This window comes from Coturnix japonica, chromosome 1, assembly GCF_054131305.1.
Source record: "Coturnix japonica strain WE chromosome 1, WE-NBRP24, whole genome shotgun sequence".
NCBI lineage: Eukaryota > Metazoa > Chordata > Aves > Galliformes > Phasianidae > Coturnix > Coturnix japonica.
The window spans coordinates 145796792-145811218 of NC_140663.1; the positions used below are offsets into that span (position 1 = coordinate 145796792).

Here is a 14427-nt window from a genome sequence, read left to right on the forward strand (position 1 = left end):
GACTGCTGTGGCAATCTTAATTTAGACATAATAAAGGAAAGGAAAGGAAAGGAAAGGAAAGGAAAGGAAAGGAAAGGAAAGGAAAGGAAAGGAAAGGAAAGGAAAGGAAAGGAAAGGAAAGGAAAGGAAAGGAAAGGAAAGGAAAGGAAAGGAAAGAAAAGAAAAGAAAAGAAAAGAAAAGAAAAGAAAAGAAAAGAAAAGAAAAGAAAAGAAAAGAAAAGAAAAGAAAAGAAAAGAAAAGAAAAAAAAGAAAAGAAAAGAAAAGAAAAGAAAAGAAAAGAAAAGAAAAGAAAAGAAAAGAAAAGAAAAGAAAAGAAAAGAAAAATCTATTTCTCTTGGCAAATTTCTGGAAACTACAGCACAGTTTGTACAGAAATTGCAGAATTGAGCCAAGACTATTTTAGATAATCAAGGAGAACTTCTTACTAAGAAAGGAGAATAATTTTACTTTATAGTAATATTCTTTCATAAGTTCAAGTGAGACATAAAGTAAGAAAATATGTATAAGATCACTGGGTTGAATTATATGAAGTCTTATTAGTGGACTTTGTGCCCTTCCAGCAGGATATATTATAAACTTTCTAAGATCACTGTCAAGAAAATACTTGAGGTTCATCTTCCCAGTTTAGAAAATAGAAGATTATAAGGAGCATTTATTAAGTCAATCAGAAATGAAAACAATAACAAACAAAACAACTATTGTTTGTTTAGAAAACAAACTAATATCGCAACCATATGCTAATTCAGAGACCTTGCCAATTATTTCCAGAGAAAATGCAAACATAAAAATGTTTGTTCAAGTTTCCCATTGTACTTTAGTTCAAAAAATTATCTTCTATCCCAGATTACTCAACTGCCACATTAAAATGTGAACCCTAAGTGCTTCCAGCATAGGGCCTTAGAGAAATCTTATGAGAAAAGAAGGGTTTAAACCATGTTGTTGTTTTTTTTTTAACCCTATTTTCCTCCTACTTGAAAATGTTAACCTCAGTTTTGTGACTTCATTTCTATTTCCCAGCCTGATATCATAAAAAGAAATAAATAATATCCACATTTTAGTACATGAACCAAGAATCTTTGTTTTAATCGTGAGAGGAACAAAGTTTACCAAACAGATGTTTTCCACAGAGGACCTTCAAAGAAGCACAGTTATTTCTTTCATCCTTACAACATTTTTTTAAACTTCTTCACATTTTCTTCTTCTTCACTATCATTCTGTAGGATTCCTACAGTTTTCTCTTGATATCATTTTCAGTTTTTCTTCTTTGACTTTTTTATTTGAGTGGTGTTTAAGTGTCAAAAAAGTTTTTGATGTATTGATCCTTTTGTAACTTTACCATACAGATTGCTTTTCTGTATTTGCATTCTGAGCTTCTGTAGTGTGAATAATTTTGACATAAGGAAAATATACTCAAATAGTTTTATTTCTTTTTATTTTATAATGTTTGTTTGTCACCTTTACACAAATAATGACATAATAGTTCAGAAAGGAAAGTGAAATATTATTTTGTTGTTGCAAGAGTTCCCATCTGAAGTATAGATATCACATACAATTGAAGATGTGTCATGCTTGAATAGATAGTCTAATTTGCAAACATATGGTCCATTCTGCAAAGCCTAGTTTGACTTGGTTTGAATCAGATGTTCAGATGGTCCCTTCTTGTCTAGAAGGCCAGAAATCAAGGCTCATACCATGCAAATATACTGAATGGAGAAGTGGACATTTTGTTTAACTATCTGCTTTCTAATCTCAGAAAGCAGCTAAGCTGGCAGTGTAGATTTTATTTTATTTTAATTGTATCGTGTTCTATCATAATGGATAGTATCTCATGCTGAGTCTGTCATTGTGAGAGACATTCAGTAACAGAAACAATAGATAAATTATTTCTTGGCTCCCTGATTAGTAAAACTAAAACAATAGCTATGCAAAGCTTGAAGTCTGATTTTCAGAATAAAGCAATTATTCCATGGAAAAGCTCCTCTAATGCTGATTTCTATAACTTTGTTTGATTCAAATAAGTAATTGGAAGTAAAATACATTTTGGAATCTAACACACAATGCAAGCATTGAATAGTTTTGAAAAACCTGTGCTTATACTTCCAGTGTGAAAGTTCTATTTACAACACAGCTTGTAACTCATCTGCTATAGGACATTTCAGGCATTCAATATGATGTGGCATGGTCTTTCCTCTACTTCAGATTTAAAACACTCAGGTCAACTAAATAACTTACTTTATTTACAAACCACTTTCTGTCAGTGTTTGATGTCTTCTGTAAAATAAGTCAGCAGGAAAAAAATGCCAGATTCTCACCAGTACTGGCATAGTCTGAATACTGGAGGATTTGTTACCTGGTGTGCAGTAAGTCAATCTCACATACAGAGATAAGATATTGATTTACTGCAAAGTTGCAGAAGTTTGGGTACTAGGTGGCCTTCCACAAAAATTGCACATCCTGGGACTATTTCAGCATCTCAATAAATATTTGCATAACTTCACCACGTCTCTGATAAAGCCTCGATTTACCATTGGTCAGTTGAAGATGGGGCTAATCTCCCTTTTTACAGGCCAGCTGGACATGCTAATTAACTACATGTTTTCTCAAGATGTTCCGATATTCAAAAGCAAGCTTAGTCATCACCTTGTGATTAAGAGCTTCTCTACTTAATTACTTTATCACCTTCAAGAATGGTCATCCTGACATAGATAAAGGTACACGTTTTCAATATCTAAAGGTACAAAGATTTGCACAAAGTTTAGTTCTTACCAACAACACTGGCCCAACTAGTCTAGAAATCCATGCTTAGGTCCAATGCCCACAAATTCTTTTGTTTAAGTAAGGATTTCAGAATTGTGCCTTTCATACACTAGTCTGCTGTCAAAAGCAATAGATTTGTACGGATTGAAAACACAAATTCTAGTGCCAGAATATATTTATAAAGCTAAGATTTTCAGAAATGAAGCATTTTTGTCCAACATATTATGTTTTCAGATATGTATGCAGCAGTGGAAAATTATGAAACTGATCCAGATAGTTGTAGTTTATACTTTATTTCCAATTAGAAATCCTTACATCAAGAAAATATAAGTGAGAAATGTGTGACAGAAGAGCAAGATGCAGCTAAGATATATTTTTAAAATGCTTTCAGTATCTTGAAATAAAAATGTGTTAATGAAGAAAGATGTAATATGCTATGCCAAGCACAGGTTCTAATTTTCTGTGCCTGTGCCAATGAGAAAACCAATATCTCCACCCTTTTGTTTATCCACTCCTCCCTCGCCCCTTAAGAGCTTTTGTTCTTATTGTCATTTTCAAGTATCACAGTTATCACTTATATCTATAATGTTGTTTAATTTTACTTAATTATTTGTAGCTAGACCAGTTTCATGTATGATTGATTTAATATGTTTTTGGTTGTTACCACTCTGAAAGGATCAGCTGGCTGGAATTTAAAAAAAATAAAAAAAATAAGGTCATATTATGCTTGAATACTCCTGTTATCAACACTACAGTTTGCTATCCTTTGTCACCATCTAAGATACAGAATTATTTCTTTTTCTCTGTAACTCTTGTGGGAGTGAAGTCATGGTTCACCTGAATGAGCTTTATGGAATCTGCTGCAAAATGTGATTAAAGAAGAATGATTCAGTACATCTGATACCAGTTGTTTTCCTGATTTTTAAACTCAGCCCAGGTTCAAAGTCATATTGAGTCAAATTTTCCTGAATTGCATACTAAAATTCTTTGACAAGTTATTATTATTATTTTTCTTCCAAATGACAAAAATTATGGTTTTAATTGAATTTTCCTTTTGAGTTTCACATAACAAAGATGCGATATTTCCTGATTAAAGTTTGGACCTAAAGAAAGGCAATGTATTTCATGCCCGACTACCTGCCCTTCCCACCCCCAAGAAAAAAAAAAAAAAAAAAAAAAAAAAAAAAGATTATTTATGATCAAATATGTCACAGATTGTAGATTTGAAGGTTGGTCATGTGGTGTGAAGAACCATAACCATACTTCATATTGTATGCACTTCTCCTGAATATGCTGTAGTATAATTAATACTTTATTCTCTTGCTATCACTGATCCCAGTGTTGTACCACAGATAAATATTTCTTAGAATAAAATATTTGTATTTAGGTTATATATATATATATATAAATTCAAAGCTTCATTTGGATGCATGATAAATAGAAATATAGTCTAAGCATTCTCCATTCTCTAGGATTTTCTTCTGGAAGAAGTCCCTGATAGTATTATACACAGAAGAAAGTCAATGTGCCTTGGAAAGCAAAAGTCTTTGTGAGTGGATAGCTTTTCAAGAAAACAGTTTGAACATGTTCAGTTATTTTAGTAATCTCACTTGTCCAAGGAGTCTGAGAGGCAAGGACAACTTTGCATTGTAAGGATCTAACTCAGCCTGCTTTCAGTAAGGATCTGTGGAAGGTGAGCACATCTGCTTCATTAATCAAGGACATTTAAATAATAATTAGAAGGGGAAGCTGTAAACCAAGGACACACAAATTGTATACAAGGGAGACAGTTCCAAGGACCAAAAGTTTCCAGTCACTAAGTAATGTGCCACTTTTCCAGCAGTTTTGGAGGGGGCCAGCCTGGACTTTGTAACAGTTGAGAAGGATGAAAGAAGGGAATGTGAGGACTTGGGATATTTGAGGGACTGTGCAAAGCATACAAATGAAACTTTAGAGGAAGGAGACTGGAGGGAACAGAAGAGGAACAATCAGAAGGGGTATAAAATATGTCTGATCACCACAGTCTATCTTGTGTTGTCATTTATTCTCTTAACTGTCTCTCTGTGTAATCTCACTCCCTGTTCTGTGTGTCAGTACTGCAAGGACTCAGCAGCAGCTCCTGACAGGACCTGTGTGCTTATAAGTATTACTGAAAGCCATAACCAAGAAAAGTCTCTAAACTAAGTGATACTTTAGAAAGCTTTTTTTTTTTTACAGCACTGTGTGCATGCAGATCTCTCAACAAGGCATGTGTACACCAGAGCTAAATCACCTTCAAAATATACATTTAACATATGAATATTCATACAAATATTCATCTACAAAGTCCTTGTCTTTTTCATACATGTCAAATTTAGCAGTGCACCTGCATCTACCAATCGAGGCATTCTTGCAAGGGGGTCTTTAAGTTTGCCCATAGATAGTACTGATGTTGAAGTACACAGATGACTCTTTGGTACCTCATTGTCTTTTAGATTGCTTTTTCGTGCCTCTCCACAGTGTCTCCACAAACAGGACCATCCTTACCTGTCTGAAGTATCAAGGGGCCTGTTCTTAGAATTTGATACCAATGGGGAGCCAGGTAGTGTCATCTGAAATCAATTGGCAGAGGGGCTGTGCTGGTGATTGGGGCACCCACAAGTGCTCTGTGTGGTGGTGAGCCTGGAAGTGTGCGGGCCTGCTGCCTCTACCAGCAGGGAGGAGAGTATGGGCTGTGAGAGCAGAACTGGGCTGGGGCCCATGGAGCAGGCAGCAGCATAGGACATTCTTTAAGATGCTAATAAGCTTCTTAGCATCTTAAAGAAATGGACAGTCTTCCCTTGTGAGTGACATGATATGACTAAACTTAAGTACTGGCTTTGAGTCTCTCTTTGTGGAAGGTTTTTTATTTCAGTGTTCTGATGGCATGGCTTAGTCTGACATTTCCTGACTGATTGCATGCTGCCCCTTCATCAAGTCTGAATCTGGATGACTGTTTAAGTGACCTTCAGAGTTTTGCAGTTCCTTATGATTGGTGGGGTCCTTACTGAGAAGCCTGGAAAGCTATGCAACCAAGCTTATATATATATATATATATTTCTTATCATTCAGAGTGTGAGCTTAAGAATTTACAAAACTTAGGAGTTGCCAGTATCAGTATTCAACCCCTGCCATTTTACTGACTGTCAATTTAGAGTCAGAGCAGATTTTGGCTAAGATAATAAGCTTTTTGGTGAACAAAATCCGTATTTCTGCTACAGAGATCATGAAACCATTTGTGTAATTGTATGTATTTTTTTCTGCATATTTGGGTGGTTAAATTAAGTGCAACCGTTTAATTATTTTCCAAAATATTGAAACATTCATCTCTCCTCTTTAAGGACTTATTTTCTCAGTCATTCATATTTTCTTATAGACACATTTTATTTATTTATTTATTTTATAAAATAACTTAATCTCCTTTTCCTCTGCTGCTTACTGATTTTACTACTGACATAGATTCTTAACCTCGGAAAAACAGATTAGTAAATTTGGGTTACTGAAAATGAATGTAGGAAGAGAAGATTTTTTAAGCTATGTAGTAAAGTATATTTTCTTCATATTTGAAGGAAAAAAATACCTGCTAGTGATTAGAAAAATTGTTCAGGGTGGCAGTTCTATAGCAAAAATACTGGAAGAAAAAGTACTGAAGTTTGAAGTAAAAGAATGCTTACTGATAGTACACAGAGATAAGATTTCCATTGGTATAAACTAATACAGCTCAGTGACTCAGAGGACGTTTGTTTTTTGTTGTTCTTTTTCTTCTTTTTTTTCTTTTTCTTAGCTGGATTCCAATCCTAAAGCTAGGAAAGAAACTTAAAAGTAAAATACTAATTATAAAATCACAGCCAAGAGCAAATAGTACGTTTATTTCTATACTGACTTACACGAAAGTAATCGAAAATTAACTTAATCAAGTATCTACCCAAGGGAAATGAATAAAAAGGAGCCTCATAGAAAATATTGATCATCATGTAAAATGGTAGCAATTACCATTAACAAATAGTTTTTAATAAGCAAACATACAGTTAATACTATTAACTCAAGGTTTTCTAATTAGAACAAAACAAAACAAAACAAAAAACCTAAACAAACAGTTGTTAAACTTACTGCAAACTTTGTGAATCTCTTCATTTTAAATCTGTCTAGCTAACCAGATTGCTCAGGCTCCCTGCTGCTGAAACTCATTTTTGAGGAAAGTTGTGCTTAACATAATTTAACCTCCCTCTCGAGATGGCCTTGAACTAGTTGTTTCCGATGCTTCAGAAATGCCGCATTCTGATCCGTGAAGACCTGTTATATTCCTTTCATGAGTACCACAGTTGCTCCTGCTAAACAACTCACAGTAGTGCTACCAGCTCTGGAGCTCATGGGGAATTGCTGCATCATACTGTGGCCATACCTCATGAAGTCATATTATTTTTCTAGATGAGAGTTTCACAGCAATGACTAACTGAACCAAATGCACAGTGTGATTTATTTATTTATTTATTTATTAATCTTTTGTAGTGACTTTTTTCTTTTCCTAAGAAGCTCAGGAAAAAGTACAATTCTGGCTATCATTCTTTGTGTTGCTTTGAGAAAAATACCTGATTTATTATTTTATATTTCTTGCAGAAGTGATAACTCCATATTCTGTCATTGCATTCTGTGATTCCTTTTTGACCAGAGCAGTTTCACAGTCACTTTATCAGTGCTAAATGTCTGTATTAGGTAGAGTGCTGATATCCATATACATTCTTCAATTCTTGAAAGATGGCAAAGTAAAAACAAACAAATTTTGTTTAATTTTTTGTTTGCTTGTTTGTTTTTGTTTTTTTAATTTCAATAATATGAACAGTGATAATACGGGTTTTAAACTCAGTAGTGAATATTTGTTGTATTTTCTGATGTTGTTTGCTTATTATAACATTTTGCCAATGTTTATTTCTGCTTATCCAGAAGTGTTTATAGATCATGATTTTTAAATGATGAGAAACATATCTAAAGGTCTACTGATCACTTTCTTGTGAGAACTGTGAGAAGGTTACTTCATAGATGAGCATGTGCACACTTTTGCCTGCTATCTTCCCTGGGTTGCTCTGAAAGCAAACAAACAAAATAAATAAATAAATAAATAAAATTTAAAAAAAATAAAAAATCCACCATCAGACTCAATTACCTCTTAAGCATTGCCAGGAAACTAATCATAGTTCAAAACTTTAAGAAAACAAAAAACCTCAGTTGAACAAAAAAAGAAGAGCACTAATCAGCATGTCCTGTGCTCTTCTTTGTAGTCTCAGCGCCGTGTTACATTTCACCTCCCCGATGGCTCCCAGGAAAGCTGCAGTGACAGTGGTCTGGGAGACCACGAGCCGGTGGGTGGTGGAACCCTGATCTCACACCCTCTTCCTCTGGTTCAGCCGCAGGATGAGTTCTACGACCAGGCCTCACCGGACAAGAGGACTGAAGCTGATGGCAACTCTGACCCCAACTCGGGTGAGTCACTGACAGAGCTCTGCTTACCTGAATTGCTTTGGTCACTCTTTGCCATTCCTTTCAGCTTTGTAACGATAGAGATTGTTAGCACGTGCATGAATATGTGGTCATTTAGCTCATAATGCTTGGTAGGAGATAATGTGGTTTACCTGAATTGTCTCGTGCTGTAATTTATCTGAGGAAACAGAAACATGTCCAATGAGAAAAAAACAGCTCCAGACAGTTTTGCATGGTAAGAATGCATGGAAAAAAGGAAATCTTATGAAGCAGCAAGCTGTTCTTGGTAATTGTTTGCAGTGTTGATATCATTTAGCATTGGGCTTTTGGAGGTTGCCCTATTTATTAGACTAATCTAGTAAATTACTAAAGCGCTGAAAAATGCATCAATTCCAATTTTCAATCACACACCTATAATATCCCCTTCATACTGCGAGGAACATAGTGTTTCTTTGTTAAGTTGAAATGGCATGATCTCTTTTTGGAACATTTTTTTGAGCATTTTGATGCAACTATTAAGTACTTACTTTGGAATTTTTTTTTAATTTTTATTTTTTTCCCCCTTCTTTCCTTTGCAATAATAAATAAAAATGACTCCAGTGTTTGTGACAGTACCAAAAAAAATAATGAAGTGTGGTATTATCAAAAAGCTGTGATAAGTTCTTTGACATTGGAAGATGGAGCCCGGAGCACACTGAAAACTGGAAGAGGGCAATAACACTGCCATTAAGCCTTCTGTTTTCTGTCTAGAATTTGTAGACAAAGGTTAAAAGCCTTATCTCTGCTCTTGGAAGGTAATTGAACTTGCATTCTCCTGCATTTCAGGAGTACAGAAATAAGGATTAATTTCTTCCTCTGACATTTCTCCCTTTTTTATAGATGATTAAATTTTCAGTGAGCCTGTACAACAATGAAGGAAGGTGGCACTGGAATCTGCTGAGCAAAATTCTGATCCATGTTCTCATTTCGGCAGAACTGGATCTGAATTACATTTAAGTCATGGTAAATGAGAACGTAAACTGTGAACTATAGAACTTAGTAGCATTTTTTTTTTTTTTTCATATTTTTTAATGAGAGTATGAAGAGAATATGTTGGATAAAACTCTAAGAGAAAAGAAAAAAAAAGGGGGGGGGGGGCGAAATTAAAAAAAGGAAACTTGTCTGTTTTTTTTTATTTTTTATTTATTTATTTATTTTTTTCCTCTGGAAAACTTTTTTTTTCCAACTTTTTTTTCTCCTCTGAACAGAAATATTGTTGGGTCTATCACCTTAAACCTTAAATCTGTAGGAATCCAAAGAACTGTAATAGATTAGCAACTGTGAATGCATTGACTCTGGAGCAAAGAATGTACATTTATTTAAGTGAGGGAGGGCCTTAAGTGGAATTATCCTTATAATTCTCTGACTACATATAAAATGCATGAAAGATTTAACAAGATCAAAGAGGGATTTTAAGACATCATTGCCTGGATGGCACTTTCACATTGACTTAGCAGACTATGAGTTGTCCATTTCTTCAGAATGTGGCATAAAATTCATAGAAGCGTTCAGAAACCTGTGTTCAGTAAATTTCATGTCAAGTTACTAATATGTTTTTTTTACAAATTTTGTGTCAGGAATGTTGTGCAAATGCAGTACGTTAACTATGATAAAGATCTATTCATTTCCAATACAGACAGTACTGGAACACCAGTTTGTATAAGTGTTCTTAAAGGCTATAAGAAAAGTTTTATTATGTCTGTAGTTATAGCCAATTTAGTCTTGGGAATGCTGAATTCATGAGATATTTATGAAAATATAGCAATTAATCAAGCTTTACTAATGAATACTGAAGTACTGACATACAATCTTTTCACCTTTTATCAAACTGAATTACAATGGACATTGAAGCAGTGTAGTCTGTATCTCATCAAATCTCACAAACTACAAGCGGAATAACATGATTGTTAACGTGACAGAAATCATCCTAGAAAAACCCAATGCAGGAAAGGAGTGATGTTGCTTACTATATGGATTTGACTTTTATATCTTATTCACTATCAAGTTATTGTTTAGGCATTCTGTCAGATATTATTTTGGTAGTAGATGCATACGTTTTTGGATGAGAAATGAAATGGAGTTTAGAGCAGTTTGTGGTTATTGAAGATCCCGTGACATTTTTCAGAAGATTGGACAAAAAGGTGACTGGGCAAAATTGCTCTCTGGGCATTTACGTAAGTTCATGGTTAGTCTAACTGACGTAGTGTTATATTAACACTGTATACTTTGACACTCCTAATCTTAATTTCCTGTTCTATTGCAGTGAAATGCAATAAGAAGTGACAATTTAATTTCAGTGACTGTTTAAGGGATTTCTGGTTATGAAAATACTTTGGGAATTCTGAGGTAAATGATACTACTGTAATGTAAAGAAAAAATCTTAATGGAAACTAGTAATATTCCCAAGTACATGTAGTACATTTAGATTATAGCAGTTGATGAATAGTATTTTATTATTGTTTCAATTATTTAAACTGAAGAGAATTACAAGATATTTTCTAATGAACTCAAAGTATAAAATCTGCCCTTGGGGTTGGGGAAGGGGAGGGAGGGGGGAAATCATATAGTATTTTTATGAACATTTGCTCCAGTTCATGGGAATATGGGTTAATCTTGATGGTAAAGTTGTTGCCTCGGGGTGAGATCAGTTTTGGTTAATGGCTTTTATGCTCAGTGAATTATGTTGTTTGTTATTTTAAGCTCTGAAATTGTGCAAATAAAAATCCATCCACTGTTTCTCAACATTAGTATGTTGCTATTTCAGTTCTATTTTGAACAGTGACCAAAAACTTCAAAATGTGCAATGCTGAAAGCGTATGTGGGAGTTACAAGTCCCAATAACTTATTATATGAATGTTTGAGAAACCTTATTATCCTATTTTCCTGCTACCATTAACTTCCACAGAGACAGAAGAGCAACAATTGCATGGTGTAATGAAAAAAAACATACACAATGACAGTATTCTCATTGGACTAATCTTGAAGCAGCAGCCTCTTTCACTGGGAGAAACTGAAACAGAGACTGTAAACAGTAACAGTGTCAACCACTCACTGTCACTGTAGTTATGAGGAAAAGGCAACAACATAAAAATATGAAGTAAAAAATCTAATCTTAATTCTACCTTTATTTCATAAGCACTTCGTTATGCTTTTTATGAAGTATATCACCAGTGAGCAATGCTTCAGTTTGTTTAAAAACAGTGTATCACTACAGAGTGACACTAGCATTTAGTTTTGTTATGCATTATTAAGTGATAATAACAAGTAATATAAATTTACTACAGGAGGACTCATTATTCAAGAGTCATGGTTACAATGATTTAATTTTGCATATAATATTGATTTGTAAGGCAAGTGTTGTGTATGTTACAGTGTTTCACTGAACTTAAATGCAGTGATTAAGAATCTTAGCCTTCCCTTGCTGACTGTGACTTTGCCAGAAGTATGGGCCAAGAGAAATAGAAAAATAGCACAATACGGTAATATGGTTACTTCCACCCTTCTCCCCAAAACATGATGACAAACAGAAGGGGAATACTGCACATATTATATTTCATATAGTTTGTTGTAAAACCAGAGTACACATAGTTTGTTGTAAAACCAAAATACACACAATAAAGGAGAATCTGTACTTTCTTGGAAAGCACTGTTTTTGAATAATCTGAACATATATGTACAGGTATATGTAATCTTAAATGTATGCATATGTAGTTATGTACATACATATTTATGTAATTTGGGTAGCTTTATTTTTTCTGGTTAGCGAAATTCTGAACTCACATGTTCTCCATATTAACACTTGTGTATTTCAAATGCATATTACATTTCCTATAAAAATCAAAGGAAGATATTCCAATGATCAACCACCTGATTAAGGTTCTTTACATTTTAGTTTCTTTAAGACCTTAAAAAATCCCATGAACCAACCAAAAACAAACAAAAAAACATGAGAAAAAAAATCAAACAACTATTTAGCTCTAAAACTTTGAGATATTATGAAAAATCTTGTTTTAAGTGGTTTGCAATGTGTTTAACAAGAAATGCACTATTAAAGTGCATCTTTTATGATCAGTTTTTTAAAAAGTGTACAGGTGTCTGATGTCTTCTGATGGGAGTTATTTCTTCATTATCCAATCTAAAGAAAACTGTGTTTTTGTTTGTGAGCGGTCAGGTACAGAATGTCATTTTTCATTACTCTGAGTGTGTTTTCATCAGCATCAACAAAACAAACAAACCTTGCTAGTGGAAATTTTATTATTATTATTATTATTATTATTATTATTATTATTATTATTATTATTATTATTATTATTTTATTTATTTTATTTTTTTACTGTGTGGTTTACTGTAGGTTGTCAGGGGCTTAAATTTAGGTTGAAATTGTTAATGTCTGTAAGGGTTTCATGCAGGAGCTGTGAGATGAAACTGTATGAAGGAAAAATGTGCCTCCTAGTGTAAAGAAGAGGAAATACACACTTTTATGAGGACGCTTGATAAATCACATTTTGATAGCTGCAAGCTGTGGATGTGATTCATTTTTCTTCAAAGAGATAAAGAGGAATAGCATATACTTAGTGAAGTGTTAGAACTGCTCTAGGGAGAAAGCCTACAGTATGCTGCAGATGAATATATGCAATAATTGCAATGGTTTAAAATTAGACAGAAATACAATATTTATGTTTTCTGATGTATGTTTAGGAAACTAAATAATGGCTGCTTTATTTTTAAATCTCATTAATAAGTTGTATCATTATGTGTTACATAACACAAAGTAATAACTTTCTAAAAACTGTGAGATACAGAAGAAAATGTGATTTGAAGGTCATCCCTTTTTCTTTGCCAAATTAAAAAAGATGACCTTCAAATTAAGTAGAATATTCTATTATGCCCTAAGACATTAATTAAAAATGGTGAACCAACTGTAAATTGTTGGAGGTAATAGTATCTATCAATAATGCTGCTGGAAGACAGCTTTTTTCCCTTTTCAGTGTGTTAATATTATATGGGTAAATCTGTCTGATAAATACCCAAGTTTTCACGTTTTAATAAACAGAATACTGGAGTGGTTTAGTCAAATGATGTCAGGGGTATTAAATCATACTGTAATTTCAGTAATAACTAGGAATATCTCTATGGCGGTGGTTTAATTATGATTAAAGTTCAGAGTAATGGCAAGACTGTCTTGTATTACACTTGGTCATATGATAAGGTCCCATGTGGAGAAGCTAAGCCTTTCATGCAAAAAGCTTTAGTTTTATAGTGTCGCTGTCATTATACCCAGTGGGTGATGATAGTTTAACCTTGCAGGCATACCCTTGGCATAATCCTTCCTTTTATTTTGCTTCCTCAAAAGTTGCTATTCACACTTGGTAGTATTGGAGTCCATAGTCAAATATCTTCAGATGTAGGAAGAAATGCTTGTGTTCATACTTTCTCTCTAGATAAATTATGTCCATAGCTATCCTTGTGTTTTCATAATATGAGTCTCTATGTGAACTAAAATAGGATCGTTTGCCTTGGAGTCATTTCCTCCATTTCATTAAACACAAGTTCATACCTCACACAGAATCTTACACTGTCACATTTGGCTACAGGCAAGCAGGAGTAAGAAAAACTGGAGCTAAGACAGTGAATTAGCCTACTGAAGAGTTATAAAATAGTCTGAAGTCTAAATTCAGTCTTAGTTCATGCATTTGTTTGTTTAATAAGTTAAAAGCTGAGAGGCACTAGAGTCTGCTATCTGTTTACATCTTGGTACCCCCTTACAAGTGAGGATTATAAAACTATCTTGCTTTAGAAAAGATACTGCACCACATCTTGTCTATTCTCCTCCCTTTTCCCCCTGCACCAAAGCTAAGTGGAGTGTAAATTGCATGGCAGACCCATTGCATGGGAAACAATAGGGGAAGTTGTCCCTTTGCTTTTCTTAGATGAGTACTTACAGTTTTCTTAGTACTTGCTTGCTGCTGCTGCAATCCAAGACAAGAAACCGAAGGTCTTTAGAAGTGAGTTCTGAAAGCTAGACGGGAAGAGGACTACTCAGACTTGGAAGAAAAAAATAGATTGTTTAAAGATTAAAAGAGTGGCAAGACTCCATAGTAGGTGAAAACTGATGACTGTGACTGCCATCACTGCTT

General features: G+C 34.0%; 1 protein-coding gene across 4 annotated transcripts in view; it reads left to right on the forward strand.

Moving 5' to 3' along the window:
- PCDH9 (protocadherin 9) overlaps positions 1-14427 on the forward strand; it is a 682018-nt gene that overhangs the window by 440297 nt on the left and 227294 nt on the right. For 2 of the 4 annotated variants that reach the window (XM_015851665.3, XM_015851667.3), the window contains one exon: positions 8053-8254. In XM_015851665.3, coding sequence (XP_015707151.2) covers positions 8053-8254 — 202 coding nt within the window. The remainder of the gene's footprint in view (positions 1-8052; positions 8255-14427) is intronic. The other 2 variants (XM_015851668.3, XM_015851669.3) reach the window with 1 other exon arrangement.